The sequence below is a fragment of the Canis lupus genome, chromosome 12 (assembly GCF_048164855.1).
Source record: "Canis lupus baileyi chromosome 12, mCanLup2.hap1, whole genome shotgun sequence".
NCBI classification, from domain to species: Eukaryota; Metazoa; Chordata; class Mammalia; order Carnivora; family Canidae; genus Canis; species Canis lupus.
Window position 1 is genome coordinate 33,907,570 of NC_132849.1, and position 18,711 is coordinate 33,926,280.

General features: G+C 33.8%; 1 protein-coding gene across 2 annotated transcripts in view; it reads left to right on the plus strand.

Moving 5' to 3' along the window:
• Positions 1-18,711, plus strand: part of SOS1 (SOS Ras/Rac guanine nucleotide exchange factor 1) — a 140,015-nt gene that overhangs the window by 88,425 nt on the left and 32,879 nt on the right. For both annotated transcript variants that reach the window (XM_072770432.1, XM_072770433.1), the window contains exons 9-10: positions 12,323-12,450; positions 13,243-13,898. In XM_072770432.1, coding sequence (XP_072626533.1) covers positions 12,323-12,450; positions 13,243-13,898 — 784 coding nt within the window. The remainder of the gene's footprint in view (positions 1-12,322; positions 12,451-13,242; positions 13,899-18,711) is intronic.

Genomic DNA, 18,711 nt, shown 5'->3' on the forward strand with positions numbered 1-18,711 from the left:
ACCCTTAATCCTTTAACTACTTCAGGGGATCCTCACCTGCCTCCCCTCTGGCAACCATCAATTTGTTCTTTGTATTTAGGAGTCTGGTTTTTTTGTCCTCTTTTTCTCTTTGTTGTTCGTTAGTTTTGTTTCTTAAATTCCACGTTTGAGTGAAATCAGATGGTATTTGTCTTTCTCTCACTGACTTATTTCATTTAGCATTATTCTGTAGGTCCATCCATATTGTTACAAATGGCAAAAATCTCATTCTTTTTATGACTGAGTAATACTCTATTGTAGATATACACCACATCTTTATTCATCTATCCTTGGACACTTGGGCTGCTTCCATAATTTAGCTATTGTAAGTAATGCTGCAGTAAAGATAGTTGTACAGTATATCTTCAAATTAGTGTTTTTGTATTCCTTGGGTAAATACCCAGTAGCAGAATTACTGGATTATATTTTTAATTTTTTAAGGAATCTCCATACTGTTTTCCATAGGGGCTATACCAATGTACATTGCCACCAACAGTGCATGTGGGTTCCTTTTTCTCTACATCCTCACCAACACTTGTTATTTTGTGTATTTTTTTATTTTAGCCATTTTGATAAGTGAAAGGTGATATCTCATTGTAGTTTTGATTTGCATTTCCCTGATGATCAGTGATGTTGAGCATCTTTTCATGTGTTGGTGGGGCATCTGAATGTCTTCTTTGGAAAATTGTCTATTTGGATCCTCTGCCCATTTTTTAATTGGATTGCTTGTGGGTTTTGGCATTGAGTTGTATAAGTTCTTTATATATTTTGGATATTAACTCCTTATTGGATATATAATTTGCAAATACCATCTTCCATTCAGTAGGTTGCCTTCTTATTTTTGTTTTTCCTTCACTGTGTGAAAGCTTTTTATTTTGTAGAGACCCAATAGTGTAATTTTGCTTTTGTTTCCTTTGCCTGAGAGACATATCTAGAAAAATGTTTCTACAGCCAATATCAAATTTTTTTAAAGATTTTTTTTAAAAAAAGATTTTATTTATTTATTCATGAGAGACACAGAGAGAGAGAGGCAGAGACACAGGCAGAGGGAGAAGCAGGCTCCACACAGGGAGCCCAATGTGGGACTCGATCCCAGGACTCCAGGATCATGCCCTGGGCTGAAGGCAGGCACTAAACCGCTGAGCCACCCAAGCATCCCAGATTTTATTTATGTATTCATGAGAGACATAGAGAGAGAGGCAGAGACATAGGCAGAGGGAGAAGCAGGCTCCCTGCAGGTAGCCTCATGTGGGACTCAATCCCAGGATCTCAGGATCACAACCCAAGCCAAAGGCAGATGCTCAACCACTGAGCCACCCAGGTGCCCACCAATATCAAAGAAATTAGTGCCTGTTTTCTTCCAATAGTTTTATGGTTTTAAGTCTCACATTTAGGTCTTTAATCTATTTCGAGTTTATTTTTGTATATGGTGCAAGAAAGTGGTCCAGTTACATTCTTTTCCAGTTACATTCTTTTGTATGTAGCTCTCCAGTTTTCCCAGCACCATTTGTTGAAGAGAGTATCTTTTACCTATTGCATCTTCTTGCTTTCTTTGTTGTAGATCAATTGACTATATAAGTGTGCGTTTATTTCTGGGTTCTCTATTCTGTTGATCTGTGTGTGTGGTTTTGTGCCAGTGCCATACTGTTTTGATTACTACAACTTTATAATGTACCTTGAAATCTGGGATTCTGATACATCCAGCTTTGTTCTTCTATCTCAAGATTGCTTTGGCTGTTCGAGGTCTTGTGTGTCTTTCACTTCCTTGATGAAGTTTATTTCTAGGGATGTTATTATTTTTGGTGCAGTTGCAAATGGGATTGTTTTCTTAATTTCTCTTTCTACTTCATTATTAGTGTATAGAAATGTAACAGATTTATTGTGTATTATATTAGTTGTATATGTAACTTGAGACCTCACTGAATTTATCAGTTCTAGTAGGTTTGTTTGTTTGTTTGTTTGTTTTGGTAGAGTCTCTGACATAAAACCCTTTTAAAATATGTTATGAACATTATATTTTTATATTTATATTATAAATATAAACATTATATTTCTGGGGCGCCTGGGTGGTGCAGATGGTTAAGCACCCAACTCTTGGTTTCAGTTCAGGTCGTGATCTCAGGGTGTTGAGATTGGCCCAGTGTCAGGCTCTGCACTCAGCATGGAGTCTGCTTGGGATTCTCTTTCCCTCTCCCTCTGCCCCACCCCACCACTGGGTGTGTGCCTTCTCTCTCTCTCTCTCTCTCTCAAGTAAATAAATAAATCTTTCAAATGTAATACATTTCTGGAAGTTCCTTGTGTTCTCTACACTTAACTAACACTGCCTTAGCCCAGGTCTCCCAGCATGTCTTGCTGGGACTACTGTAGCAGCTTCCTATATGGCCTTTATGCCTCTTGGAATTTTCAGTTTAAAAAGGACAGTTGGTTCCCTATCAACTTCAACACAAATCTAAGTTCTTTAGCCTCTTTCCAGCCTCATCTCAGTACCTAGTCTTAACCCGACTTATGCTTTAGCCATAAGAAAATTTTTAGCAGCCCTGGATATATCAAACCTGTTCAGGATTCCACTTTCCTTTTGTTCCCATTTCCCTTCCCTTCTGTTTCTAGCTTCCCCTTTCATCTAAGAAATTCCTGCTTGTCAGTTTGCTCAAATCTTGGTTTCTCTGTCAAGTTACTCTTGATTCCCTACGCTGATTCTTTTACCTAATGAGTTTCCTTTCTTCATACTTCCTCATAGAACTTGTCTCATTCCTATTGTCTACCTTGTTATTAGACTGTGTGCTTCACACAGAGTGGGTGAGTCCTAAGTATCTTTAAATTCTTGTGCCTAGTAGTGTCTGGCACTTAGACAGTAAACACTTGTTTAAAAAATTGCAAAAATAAAATAAGTTTTCCTTAGAATGGGTGAGTCCTAAGTATCTTTGAATTCTTGTGCCTAGTAGTGTCTGGCACTTAGACAGTAAACACTTGTTTAAAAAATTGCAAAAATAAAATAAGTTTTCCTTAGAATTCCTATAGGTGTCTTATATTTTAAAAGACGTTTAACTATAAATTGTATGTAATTACACTAATTTTGGAAACTTAGAATTTTTTTTATAAAATTTACTTATTAGAGAGAGAGTGAGCACGTAAGCAGGGGGAAGGGGTAGAGGAAGAAGGAGAGAATCTGAAATCCCTGGATGGCACAGTTGGTTAAATGTCCAATTCTTGGTTTCCTCTCAGGTCTTGATTTCAGGGTGTTAAGATCAAGCCCCACATCAGACTCCATGCTCAGTGCAGAGTCTGCTAAAAGGTTTCTGTCTCTCTCTCTCTCTCCCTGCACCCCTCCCCATGCTTGCCCATGCTTTCTCTAAAATAAATAAAGAAGAGAGTCTCTATCAACTCCTTGCTGAGCACAGAGCCCGACACAGGGCTTGATCCCATGCCCCCAAGATCATGACCTAAGCCAAAATCAAGAGTCCGACATTTAATGGACTGAGCCACCCATGTGCCCTGGAAACTTAGAACTCTTTAAACTTTATAAATTCAGAAAATAATAAAAGTTTAGTCAAGTAATCAAATAAGTGTAAGACTTGAATGCTCTGAAACTGAAAAATAATACTCTTTTCTGTGAAGTTTAATTTGCTTTATTAAGCAAATTTAGAGTTGTTACTTGGGGACTATGTAAGTATGTTGACCATACAATATAAGGAAAAGTAAGTTTCCCTCAATTTAAAAAAGTTGGGTTCAGGGGCATGGTTAGTTCAGTCAGTTAAGCTTCTGCTTTTGGCTCAGATCATGATCCTGTGATCCTGGGATCCAGCCCGACATCAGGTTTCCTGGTCACTGGGGACTCTGCTTCTCCCCCTTCCCTCTGCTGCTTCCCATGCTTGTACTTGCTCTCTCTCTCTCAAATAAATAAAAAAAAAAATCTTTTTTAAAAATTGGGTTCAAATCTATACTGTTATATGTACATTAGTGTATTCATTTCCTATGGCTGCCAGAAAAAGGCACCACGAACTGTGTAGCTTAAAAACAACAAAAATTCGAGCTTTAACAGTTCTGGAGACTAGAAGTCCGAAATTAGGGTATCAGCAGAGCCATACTCCCTCTTAAGACTTTAGAGAAGAATCCTGCCACTTACCTTTTGGTGGATCCTAGCAATCCTTGGTAGCCTAGCCCTTGGCTTGCCCATGCCATTACTTCTTTCCTTGCCTCCATCTTCACATGGCTTTCATCACAGCTCCCCATTCTTCGGTTATCTCTGCATCTGCTCTGTCCTCTCTCTTACAAAGGTGCTAAGTCAACAGTTGTAGGGCCCACTCTAATCCAATATGACTTCACCTCAACTTGATTCTATCTGCAAAGACCCAGTTTTCAAATAAGATCATATTCCCTGGTACCAAAGGTTAGGACTTGAACACAGTTCAACCCATGACAATTAAGTTTTGGTATAGTATAGAATTATACTCATTTTGGGTTTTCTGATTTTCCAGTATATAATGACTCTTAAATATATATATATATATAGTTTTACATTATATATAACTATATATATTGTTTTACATTATATATATAACAATATATATATTGTTTTACATTAAGCCAGTTAAGTATCATTTCATTCTGATCTTAGATTTTAAAATTTAATTATAGGGACGCCTGGGTGGCTCAGCGGTTGAGCATCTGCCTTTGGCTCAGGGCCTGATCCCAGTCTGGGGGTCAAGTCCCGCATCAGTCTCCCTGTGAGGAGCCTGCTTCTCCCTCTGTCTGTGTCTCTGCCTCTCTCTCTGAGTCTCATAATAAATACATAAAATGTAAGATTTTTTATTTATTTGTAAGATTTTGTATTTATTTAAAAAAATAAAATTTAATTTAATTTTAGTCCCAAAAATTCTTGTGAAATGCTAATGGCTGCAGTATTTTTCAGATAGACTGTAGGCAGGTAAAAAAAGAACAGGAATATAAAATTACTAAATCATCTGAATAAGACTAAGTGTATATAATTGGGTTTGGGGTTATCATATATGCTTTCTCTTAAGGGAAAAAAATAGAAAATTAAACCCTTAAAATCTCTATACCTTTCTTAGTATTTACTGATAATAAAAAGTACAAGATAGCAAAATAATTGAGAGAAAACATGTCCAGGTTTAATTTTAACACATCATAATAACCATGTGTTTTTAAATAAATTAAATTGAGGACTAACAGAATAGTAAGTATTGTAGTTGATGTTATTTCATTTTAACATTGCAGTGTTTATCTTGATCACAAGCTTTATTTTAGAAAATAAGAACACTAATGACTTTAATCCAAAGGCTCACCTGGTTAGCTTCTTGCTATATGTTAAAATGTAACATTTGTGGTGCCTGGCTGGCTCAGTTGGTGGAGCATGTGACTCTTGATCTTGGGGTTGTAAATTTAAGCCCCATATCGGGTGTAGAGATTACTTAGAAATAAAATCTTTTTTAAAAATTTAAAAAACAGAATTCAACATTAAATTTTCTAATATTCCTAGATTTTTGCATAGCGGACTGATTTTAAGATTGGCTCTTTTTATTCTTAACATCACAAATATTACAAAAATTATAGCCCCAAATGTTTCAGTACAGGAATTGTGGGAAAGGATTACTGATAAAGATTTAGAACTCAATGATCTGAATGGTACAGTGAGTGGAAAACTTAGGAGAAAAAATTGAGAAATGTTGGGTGCCTGAGTGGCTCAGTCGGTTAAGCATTTGACTTCAACTCAGGTCATGTTCCCAAGGTCCTGGGATTTGCGGCTGCCCTCCCCCCCCCTCTTCCGGCTCCCTGCAGGGAGTCAGCTTCTCTCTCCCCCTCTGCCTTTTGTTATCACTTGCACATGCGAGAGTTCTCTCTCTCTCTCTCTCTCTCTCTCTCTAATAAAAAAATAAAAACCTTAAAAAAATTAAAAATTTGAGCAGTATTAAAATTAAGAGATTTTATCCTCCCAATATACAGCCTTTTTTAAAAAATGCTACACAAAACAAATATGAAGAGTCAAATATAAATTGTGCTACATAATACACTTTAAACACCCACTAGTGGCCTTCATGTAGTGTGCCAAAAACTCTTTGTAAAGAAATCTGCTCTGCAAACCCCACCACAAACATCTTGGCATACATTTGTTAATGTCTTTGGTTTGCTGCTTTTTCAGTTTGGGAGCTGTACAATAGCAATCATCTACTCTACATCATTTTTTATCTATAATTTTTTTCATTTTTTACATCTGGTTTTACTGCTGTATGCTTCAGACCATTTTCTATACTGCCCATGAACTGATGTTTTAATACCAGCAGTAAGAGAAGATTTAGAAAACATAGCTTCTGTAATAAAAATAAGCCCAATAGAGATCTATCTAGCTTCCATTCCGTTGAACTAGGTTTCTAAATTTGGAAACTCTTATCCAGAAACCATGGACTCCAAGCAGTGAGCTAAATGGTATTATATCTGACTACAGGTGTTAAATGTCTAAAGTTAAACATAGGGGACGCCTTGGTCTCTCAGTGGTTGAGCGTCTGCCTTCAGGATCAAGTCCTGCATTGGGCTCCTTGCTGGGAGCCTGCTTCTCCCTCTGCCTAGGTCTCTGACTGTGTCTCTCATGAATAAATAAATAAAATCGTTTAAAAAATAATAAAATAAAGTTAAACATAAGATAGTGTAATTCAATAGCCATTGTAATAATAAATAAACAGCTGACTATTGTACTACTCTAATTTTAAATTTTAAATCAACTAAACTGTGAGGTGCATTTATAATTTTCTCTCTGATAAAAACAGGAAGATAGTTTTAAAGGTATTTTATTTTCATAAATGTTATGCCTAACACTTTTTAGGGTTGATATCCTATTTAAAGTTTCAAACTCCTTTCCATGCTTCAGATTTTAACTTGCTTTTCCATTATGGTTGCATTTTCTGCCATTTTTTTATTTCATTTTCTCTCCTTCTGGAACTTCAGGTACATTTACGTTGAACTAATTCGTGTTGTCCCACACATCTGTAAGACTGTTCATTTTTCTTAAATCTTATTTTTTCTTTGTCCTTCAAATTAGTAATTTTTATTAAATCTGTCAGTAGAACTATTAATACCTTGCTTACTCTAAAATTTCCATTTGGGTTTTGCTTTACAGTTTCCACAGACTCCCTATCTGTCCACTCAGTAAGACCATGTTTTCCTTTAATTCTTTGAACATGATCATAAAAGCCTCTTTGAAACCTTTCTTAAATCTAACATCTGGGCCCACTTGGAGTCATTTTCTGTTAATTGACTCCCCCCCCAACCCCCCCGCCGAACATGGGTCACACTTTCCTGTTGTTTGCTCGTGAACAATTCTGGATTCTATTGTGTTGAGGATTGCTGGGTTTCTTGTTTTGGGATTATTTACTTTGGTTATTTACTTTGATAGGCAGTTCACTTTCCTAGACTCGGCTGAAAATTTCTCTTCTGTATTATGCAGCAGCTGATATCTCTGTTCACTTTCTAGGATTTCTATATGTTGCTTTAGGTGATTCTCTTGGGTCTCCCCTATGCATGTATGATTTGGCAGTCAGACAAGTGTTTGGGCAGAGATTATGTTCAGTTTTGGGGGCACAGTCTCTGTGGTTCCCTTATACCCAGGGATTTCCCCTTAATTTCCAGCTGCTCTGTCAGCTTTAAGCTTTATCTCCTGGCACCTGAAACAAATAAGGCTTCAGCTTTCTGCTACCTGAGCTGTGTACATTTGGGTAATAAACCCATTTCTTAAAAAAAAAAAAAAAAGCCTCAGAACTTCTCCATTAGAGCTCTATCCTTCAAGAGTAGATTCCTCTTTGGTCTCTGCCTGCTTTTTTGCCAGGCTTCCTGGGGTTGTCCGGTGCATGCAAAGTTTAGCAAACAGGTACTTAGAGTTTATTTTCAGATTTTGGGTTTCAATCCTTCTGCAGTTCCAGATTTCCCCCCTTAAATGTCTTTTTAAACTGTGCTCTCTTTGATCTCTGGCCTGTAGAGGCTTCTTTTCTTCTCATTCTTCCCCACTGTTGTTACCATGAGAGGTTGGGGAAAGCCTTAAATCGCGCAAGTGTGTACATTTGCTAGTTGCAGCTTTTCAAGAATAATTGGTGCTGCTGGCTTATGCTTTCTTTTAGATGTTTTCCAGTGCCTACAAATGGTTGTTTTTTACATTTTGTCCAGATAATATAATTATTATCTGTGGGAGGGCTCTCAAGACTTCTTCAGTTCACTACCATTACTGGAAATTCTTGCATTTTTATAGTTTTTCTGCAGTATTTGTTATGGCTGTGGTGTTTAAAGCAGTAAGAGGGGAAATAGTGTAAGGCTAATATTTGTTAATTTAATTCTGAATAGAACTTGATGGGCTTTCCCCTGTTGATCTGCCCTTTTCAGTTTTTTCCACTCAGCTACTATTAATATTCTAAATAGTTTCTCGAAAGGATACAAAGGGCCACACTTAATTATCTTAATACAATTTGTGACTTTTCCTTCAAAAAACTTTGAAAATTTTGCTTTTATTTCCTAGCAGTGAATCATACATCATGTTACAATTTATATTTTAAGCTTTCATTTTTATATTTTCAACTACTGGTTAGTTTAATAAAGCTATTATGTAAATTATAATTATGGAAGAACTATACTAGTTATATTATAAATTTACACTGCTTATACTACAAATTTATGCTGTTTATTCCATTTCTTATGGGGGAAAATGAGAGCTTGGGCTGATTAAAAAGATCAAACTTTATTAACATATTAATATCGCTTATTTGAAATTTTGTGTATTGTAAGAATTATCGGCATATATGAAATCACCACACATAAAATAACTTTTGAGAGGAAAGGAACTAGATTATGAAATGTACTTTCTGACTTAGCAAGTAGTATGAGTAATTGAAGTCTGCAGACCATCTCTAAATCTCATTTTAGTTATGAATTTAATCTTTTTCACCCATACTTTTTAGTTTTGCTGCAACTGTAAAAGAATAGTTGAGGGTCATTGCCTTTCTTGTGCTTAGCCTCAAATGGGATGTGTGAATTATGAGATAGCATACAGTCAGGAGCAGCTGGCTTAATCTGTTGGTTTCTGGAATAATTTGGATAATATTCCATACATTTGTTAACAAAAATAGTAAATTAAATTTTCTATTTGACCATGTATTTTCCACTTTGTAATCTATTCTTAGCATCTTATCAGAGTATACATGTAACCATTCCACAATCAAAACGCGATCCCCATTTAAGATAAAAACAAATCTTTATGTCCCAAATCTTAGAGTTATATATTTCTTGATTGTATATTTTGTCATCCTGTGCATTACAATTCACCTATTTGAATGGAATAGGTTTTATTTGGTGAATATTCTCTTAATAGGTATTTCAAAGTTATATCAGTTTTTTAGATAGTATATTGAGAAGGTCCTTGAACTGAGGTTCAGAAATCCTGGTTCTTTCCTGCCTCTGTCATCATTTACTAATGGCAGTTCCTTCATTATATATAATCTCATATTGGAAAAATTAATTTCTAGAAATAAAAACATGAATTCAAAGATTTTGTGTTTTTTTAAAACAAAAGGAAGCCATTATATGTTTGTGAATTAGTTGAACTCTCTGCAACTGCTTTGTTTCTGTAACAGTAAGCCACACCTTTGATAGTAGCTAGCTTCAATTATTCTGCACCAATGCCCAGTTTAAGTCAGCAATGTTAACAAAAATGCTTATAAGAAAAGTCATTTATTACCTTGAAATTTATTTTAGATGCTTGGGTAATGGTGCGAAGGTAAAAATTGCACTTAAAATTTGCCTCAACTATCATGTGACTCTGGGGCAGATTACTACTTCATTAGTAAAGTCTTACAGGTTTGGCATAGACTTTGGGTTTGTGGTTTTTAAAATGTATTAATATTTTTGCGATACTGGCATATTCTATATGTGAAATGCTATATAGTTAATAACAGATCAATGACCCAGAAACTTGAAACATTATTAGAATAGAAAATCAAATGCATGTCTAAGTCGATTTGTTACTTTTTTTTTTTTGATTTGTTACTTTCATAGCTCTTTTTATGTCTGTCAAAACTGTGGGTTTTTGTATGACTTTAGGTATGTTTGCCTGAATTAATAATATAAAAAATAAAAGGATAGAATATGAAGGACTCAATATTCTACCAGCTCTTTAAGATTAAAAAATTGCCTTGTATCCTATTGACTCAAATATTTGAGTGATTGCATTCTGAAATAACTCAGTGAAATAATTTTCTTTAGTGGTGCTTTTGTTACACCACATAGAATTTTGCCATTTCTTTTTTTTTTTTTAATAAAATAATTTTTTATTGGTGTTCAATTTACCAACATACAGAATAACACCCAGTGCTCATCCCGTCAAGTGTCCCCCTCAGTTCCCCTCACCCACTCACCCCCACCCCCTGCCCGAATTTTGCCATTTCTTAATGCACATTGCTTTCAATGTGAAATTGCTGCCTTGGAAACCTTAACTCAGTAAGGCTAACAGTAACATTTTATTTGTCTCCCAAAATTCCGCCATATGAAAAGTAAAATAGGGAAGGGGAGAGTATTTTGAAAGAATGCCCTAAGTACAGCCTTCAGCCTACCAGTTATATCCATTAAGTAAAAACCTGGTAGCTTTCTTTTATGAACACTTGGCTCTTGACTTTCTTTAATCTAGCTGGCCATAGTGAAGAGTAATACTATGAGTAAAAATATATATGAGTATATATATATATATATATATATATATATATATATATATATATATATATATATGCTTTGAGGGAGAAAAACATTTTTTTACCCTTCTTTGTCCTGGGGGTTTATCATGAATAGAATTTTGTTTTACTTAACACAATTGAGATTGAATATTTTTCTAAAAAGTGCAGATTGTGCCTCTTGTTGAAAGTATGGTGAGTTCTTAATATAAGAAATTAGAATAATAAAACTGAACATTAAATAGACGTCACAGTATGGCATTTACTATATCTGGAATACCTGAGCATTTAAGATATTTTATTAAATTATTTTTATAATGATTTAGGTTTTGAGTAAAAAATATGTTTACTTTTCACAAGTCATCAGTATGTGTATGTGTTATAACTGATTTCATCAGGTGAAATGCAAAGGAATGTGTTGTTGATCTTTAAGGACTATCTCTCAAGAACATAAAATACTTAAAGTAATAATGAATAATTACACTCATTGAATAGTAAACCTTTACTAATTACTTTGAATATTTTGTGATTTTACTTCTCACATCTTTTCTGTTATGGTAGAGAGTAAGTGTTTTTAAATGTTGTGTGAAAACTACTGATACGTGTTCTTAACTTTTTCTTTTTGGTATCCGGAAATAGGTTTAGAAGTTTACTGGATTCTTGTCATTTATTGTAACTCATACCTCAGTTAATTGCTTGCTTGAATTATAACCACCTGTTGTATTGATAATTGGTACTTCTTCATGACTCAATCCTTACTAAGTACAGAGTTTCTGTCTAGCATATATAGTATATTTGCCACTCATAGAAAATGTACTTAGTTTCACTAATATGTACATATCTAGTTTTATTCAAAATCTTAACGTGTGAATACTAACAAAGTGCTTCATGATAACCAATGTTACTTCTGCAGTAGAACTACAAAGAAACAACTTAGACTTATCCTGCACATTACCATTTATAAGTGCTTTGATTTTTAATAAGAGCCCCATTAAGTAGGCAGGGCAGGCTTTTTACAAGCCTTGACAGTTGAGAAAAGTGAGACTCAGAAGCCAAGTAATTTGCCCCAGAGTCACATGGAAGTTGAGGCAAAACTGGGGCCTAGGTTTTGTGTCTGCAAGTTCCTCTTCACTATATTGCATCTTTCTTTGTGTCTTGATCTTCCTAATCATCCTGTTGCTACAATAGTAGTGTTGGATCCAGAAACCTAAGACCAAATTCCGTACTTAAGGAGACATCTTATCTATGTGCTTACTGCTGTGCAAATCCTGTGCTGGTTAAGAAGATAATTCATGTCCCTCATTTATCTTCAGTCATATTCAGATGAGAAACTGCACATTACTGCCTGTCACAAGGCATGACATCTTTTAACACTGGTTTTGATCTTTTTTTTTTAATATGGAAAACTTGGTTGCATGTCGATACAGAAAGCAATACATAAAGAAGACACTTTATGACATGTTTAAAAATTTTATTGTGGCAGAAAGAGTTGAATCAATTTTATTTTCATTCTTAAATAAAATGAGCTTATTATTCTTTTTTGTCCAAAACTGTCCTATGGGTTCAGATTTGTCATTTTGACTTTGCAGCAGTTAGAAGAAAAGAGTGAAGATCAAGAGGACAAGGAGTGTTTGAAACAAGCAATAACAGCTTTGCTTAATGTTCAGAGTGGTATGGAAAAAATATGTTCTAAAAGTCTTGCAAAACGAAGACTGAGGTGAATATTTTTACTATTTTAATAATCCTCCCTTTCACCCTGAGTATTCTGGTATAAATTCAGGGATCCCAGTTCCCTCCTCAAGTAAACAATGAAGAAAATAGTTTTAGTGACAAGCTTGGTCTTTCAGAGGAAGTGACATCAAAGCCAAGAGAATTTGTTATTGTTTGAAAAACCTTTCATATTTGTGCATTTTCCTTGCGTACTCCCAGACAAGACCTCCTGAGAGTCAACTGGTAAGCTAAGGGAGAGACAGAGAAAAATGTCTTGAGTAGATTTATGTCAACATCATCGTTCTGTCAAAGTAAAATTCGTAGTGTCCTTTATTTTAGGGATTATATAACTTGAGGTATTAATTCAGATAACATTGCTTCCACTTTCTTAATTATAATATGTGCATGTTTGTTAGCTTGAGGATTTGTCCACTTAAACACTTCTAAATAATTTTTTTAAAGTCTTTTAAACGATTTTTTTCACTATATTGGGCTACTTTTTAATATTTGTCATTCTAAATATTTAGAAGTCAAGGTAGAAATAATCATTCCATAGCTAAATTTATAGAGTAGAATTTTGTCATTACTCATTGTTCTTTTTAGAGCACTAAAAAAAGTCTCTACTGTGTTGCTTTAATTCCTAAAATGGTGCAGTTTTATAACACTAATATATTTGGAAAATTAATGAAAGCCTTCTCCGTGCAACTTTTTAAAATGTACTTTTATATTGTCCTTTATTTTATGAATTCTAGATTGTCTGTCATCTGTGTACTAATGATGTTTTTTTCCTTTATCCCAGTGAATCTGCATGTCGGTTTTATAGTCAGCAAATGAAGGGGAAACAACTAGCAATCAAGAAAATGAACGAGATTCAAAAGAATATTGATGGTTGGGAGGGAAAAGACATTGGACAATGTTGCAATGAATTTATAATGGAAGGAACTCTTACACGTGTAGGAGCCAAACATGAGAGACACATATTTCTCTTTGATGGCTTAATGATTTGCTGTAAATCAAATCATGGGCAGCCAAGACTTCCTGGTGCTAGCAATGCAGAATATCGTCTTAAAGAAAAGTTTTTCATGAGAAAGGTACAAATTAATGACAAAGATGACACCAGTGAGTACAAGCATGCTTTTGAAATAATTTTAAAAGATGAAAATAGTGTTATATTTTCTGCCAAGTCAGCTGAAGAGAAAAACAATTGGATGGCAGCATTGATATCTTTACAGTACCGGAGTACACTGGAAAGGATGCTTGATGTGACGATGCTACAGGAAGAGAAGGAGGAGCAGATGAGGCTCCCTAGTGCCGATGTTTATAGATTTGCAGAGCCTGACTCTGAAGAGAATATAATATTTGAAGAAAACATGCAGCCCAAGGCTGGAATTCCAATTATCAAAGCAGGAACTGTTATTAAACTTATAGAGAGGCTCACGTACCATATGTACGCAGGTAAGAAATATAAAGTTGCCTGTCACTTTTATTTTCCTGCTTCCAACTGATTTTCTTTGCTGCACAGGTCATTGTGCCTAAAATAGAAAGCAAACTAACAACAAAAGATCTCTGCATTATTCCGAGTTCATTTTCCTTTGCCTAAAAATACTGCCATTTGTACCTTTTCTGCCACATTTAAATATTATTTTTAACTTTACAACCAGAATTACAAGTAAGAAAATAAAATCACTTGGCTAAATTTACCCAATTGGTGGCAGAAACAAGATAAATCATCATTAGGGTCTAAAAACCTTTACCTTTTTTTTTCTTTCTTTCTTCTCTTTCCATTACTGAGATCTTAAAGTCAGTAAAAATTTTAGTATACATTCATTACCAGAACTGTGCTGGAATATGCGCATTGCTTTTTCTTAATTTCCATTCCTAAAACTTTCATTAAAGTTTTCAATATTTTTTTTCTGTTTTACAATTGATCACATTTAAGAAAACAGTATTACCTTAGCAGGGCAGTTTTTAAGAGACAAATGCGTCCAAACTACCTAGGAAGATTGGTGGAAGCCAAATCAAATGTAATGTTGGGAGAGTTTAGGAACAAACATGATTTTTTTTTTTTAAAGTAATTCTATTTCTTCTAGTAAAGTAACCCATGATAATCCAATGTTCCTCAACCTTCAACTTTCCTACACGATAGAAAGCTTGGTAATTGTACAGTGCTGTAGCCTATGGTATAGTGGAAAGAGCACCAAATCTGGATTTACACCCTCACTCTGTCACAGTTCCCTAAGGTCCCAGACCTCAGTTTTCATCCCAAAAATCAACATCCCAACAGCAACCTTAGAATGTTATTGGAAAGAACAGATCAACGACTATATGCAAAAGCTCTTTGTAAATATAAATGTAAAATTTCAAAGAATGTTTTTATTACAAAGATCTATAAACTCAAACGTATATCTTATAACATAAATGCTCTTCTGAAGTAGTTGAATGTGAATGTTAACCTCCATCCCTATACTTCTTGCTTAAATATATTCTTATTTCTAAGAGATGTGTATTTCTAAGGGAGGTGGGGGTCTTTTGGTTTGTTTTGTTTTTTCATTTTTTAAAGTCCTCTGAATGGGTTCTCAGTTCTCTCTGGAAACTGTTCTGGCACCAGTTAAACTTTTAAAGATTACCCATTAACTGATCCATTGTAATAAAGATGAATAGCATTTGATAATATTAATCTGTTTGATTTATTAAATGTCCAGTCAGAACTACTTAAATGGCCTGGAAACTATCAGGGCCTCTTTGCAAAAAAAGTAAAATCAAGTTAGAATATTTTTATCAAAAAAAAAAAAAAAAAGAATATTTTTATCAGTGATATCAAAACACTTTCGTTAATATCATGTTTCATTATCTCCACATGTCTCTGGGATAAATAAGCCAGTTTTGTTTTGGTTTTAATTTTTATTTGGCCTCCAATTGGTAGTTCTTTTGCTAGCTAGCCTTTTCCATAGTAAAATATTAGTGTTTTCCATAGGTTATTAAAAGCAGTTTGGATTCTCTAAACAGATTCCATTTGGTAGTAGCAGGCAGTAGCTGAAACACGTTGAAGATCATGCAAGAAACCTACTCTGGGATTCCAATTTTACTACTGATTTTTCACCTAGAAACTTCTGCTATCAGTGTTTTCATTTTACTGACTCAAAAATGAAAAAAAGCACAGGAAAGTTAAATAAGCTGCCTAAGATTTTACATAAAAAAGAAACAGATTACTCTAGCATCTTTTTTTATGTTATATAAAACTTTTTGAGAGGTATAATTTTCAGTAATTAATATGACTAACCTATTTTGTGATCTTCATCAGTTTCTGTGTACTCTTTAAGATCAAAATCAACTACAAAAATGTTTCATTAAATTACTCGAAACTTGTGGTTGCAGAATACTTCTTTCTTTGATTTTTAAGAATTTTTAAGGTTGTTACACAAGTTCAAATTGTTCTTCTTGCCACATTATTCTCAGTCTTAGATGATTCACTGATTTCATTAGCATGAACATCCTAAACTGTTTTTTATTTTAAATACCTTTGCTTTGAGTTCTTAGACTGTATTAAATTAATCCTTAGATTTTTATCTACATAAGACAAAAGTTTTACTGTTTTTTTTTTTTCCTGTAGAGCAATGTTAAGTAGAAAGTGCTAAAGAAGACTTATTATGTCACCATAGTGGCATTTAAATTGGAAAACATTTTCAGATTCCAAATTTTTTAATATAATTGTTTCTGTAAAACTTGATTGTTGATAAAGTTTTTTTTAAAAACTGCATTTCACAGAACTAACTTATTAGTAAACAGTTGCAGAACTACAATTAAATATTTTCTGGAAACTCTGCTTTTTATTTATTTTTTGAATTGAAAACACTTTAAAACAAAACTTGAACAAGCATAGCTGAGAGTTTTTCTGTAGTCTTGATTATTTTTTCTCCTTAATGTACACAATGCTAGCCAAGTCTGTAGACATAGTACTTTTGCTGTAGTGTCTTGTGAGTTATTTTTGATTGTGGCTCTTCTTTATATTAACCTTTAGCTTTTGAATAGAGTAGTATTTTCAATGGTTTTACTTCTAGTTAGTATAAAACACTGAAATTTCTAGATCTACAGGACTTTGTAAGCCTAAGTGTATTCACATTTAAACTGACAAGATTATTTTACTTTTTTAAAAAGTTAAAGTTTTTCAAAAATTCCTTTTACTAATTTCTCGAGGAATAAAATGCCAGTGTTAATTTTAGAAGTGTTGTGGCCAAGGTTTTTTGACATTTTTCTTTTCTGTCTTCTTTTGAAGCTTAATTGAATATTTTAACATATGTCACTACGGTATATTACTGGTGTAACTGGAATACACAAGCAGCTTTCTTGAGTTATGGTTTACAATACGTACAAATAGTATTAATTACTAGCTTATTTGGACTCTTCTGTATGAATATGTTAACTGAATATGTTACTGGCAATATGGAATGTGTTTTTATTAGATCATCTGTGAACTTGTAAAACATGAAAACAATTATTTTTTAAGGACTCTTCCAGATTAAATGTACTTTGAGTCCTCACAACAATAATAACAGATCAAGTGACCGTTTGTTTTTAGAATTATTACTCTTCTCTTTTTTGGTGGAGTGGGGGGTTCATTTGGTTGGTAGCTATTTTTATTGGAACATACAGTGCAAATTAGGCTGAAATAAAAGCTAACATTTAACTTGTACATTTTTATTATATTGTACAGAATTGTAATAAAAGACATTGGCTATAATATATGAGAAAATTTAATATCCACTAAGCATCACTTGCAAACATTTTTTAGCTTATGGGTTGGTCAGAAATTGTCATAAAAACCAGAAGAAAAACTGGTTTAACCTTACTTGATTCAGACTTCACTGTGGCTTCAGCCAACTTGATCCCTCAAGTGTTTTTAACAATAACTTTGAAACAGCTATAGATTTGCAGTGTCAGACAAGATGACCAATTCCTCAAACAACAGACAAAAACCCAAGGCCCCTGAAAATTACATGATTTTCCAGAAATCATACCAATTGCAGAATGAGGACTAAAACTTAGGTTTCTTGATTCTTAATAGACTGTACTTTATACCATGTTACAGTGACTCATATAAGGCTAATTTTTTCATTATTAAAATATATTTCTTATGTTTATCACATAATAAAAATAGAATTTCATGTGTAGTTTGAATTACAAGCAATATAAATGGGTTGTTCATTAATGGGCAAACACAGGTTTACTGTGAAGATTTAAGCAGAGTAATTCTTTTCTCTTATTGAAATAGGTAATCATCTCTAACTATAGACAAACTTCCACTTTAATGCATAGATTTTAGTATACCATTAGGTATTGGGCATCATAATTTTAGTTTTTAACAAAACCCAGTCTATTGGTGTTGTTTGTCCTATAAAAGAAAGCTTTCTGGGAGAAAAAGTTAAATTAAGGTAAATTAGAAAATGCTTAACTTGCTTAAAAGATTCCAACGGGTTCTTATGTGGAATCTGATTTATAACTTGTCTCTCAGATCCAGTATTTCTGTAAATATAGTAATCTGCTAACTACATCAGAACTTTGGAATTCATTTCAAATGCTGGAGAGGGGACACTATCTTGTTAGATCACTCTGAATCTGATAAGAATATGAAGAGACTTTTCTTACCTACCTTAAGAGAACACAAAGCAATGCATGTAAAGAAGAGATGAGAGTAGGAATTTTACTTCTGTTTCAGAGTTATAGGAGATAAAGCAAAAATTAATTATTGAGACTTAAAACGACATGAGTGAAGAAATGTTTGGTAATGGTGTGTCTGACTCGATAATCTTATTTTAGAGAAATGAGATGACCTCGAGATAGGGAAAATTCAGAACTGACATTATATGGAAATAAAAGCTTTTCATATTGAAGTGTGGGAAAAAGGTGTTTCCCATACGTGGTGAACTCTTTTCTAGAAAATGGTATTGAAAAAACTTGTACCAGTTGATAGTTTTCTTTAAAATATTTATTTCTATTTTATGCCCTCAGAAAATCCTCAGAAACCTGCATTAGATTTCTTTTGAGTTTGTGGCCTATATAAGTTCAGTTTGGGTGTCTTAACTTTAAAAAAAAAAAAAAATCTTTTGAACAATTTTTGATCTATAGGGCAGTGCTGTTCTATTTTTAAACTCTCTGATAATTTTTTTAAATGTTTGTGCGTCAGCATAGCGTCTGTTTCCTTTTTTAAGGAATTCAAGAGTGATTGTTTATAAACCCTTGTTGAGGAGCTTATTGTTTCTTGTGGCTTTTT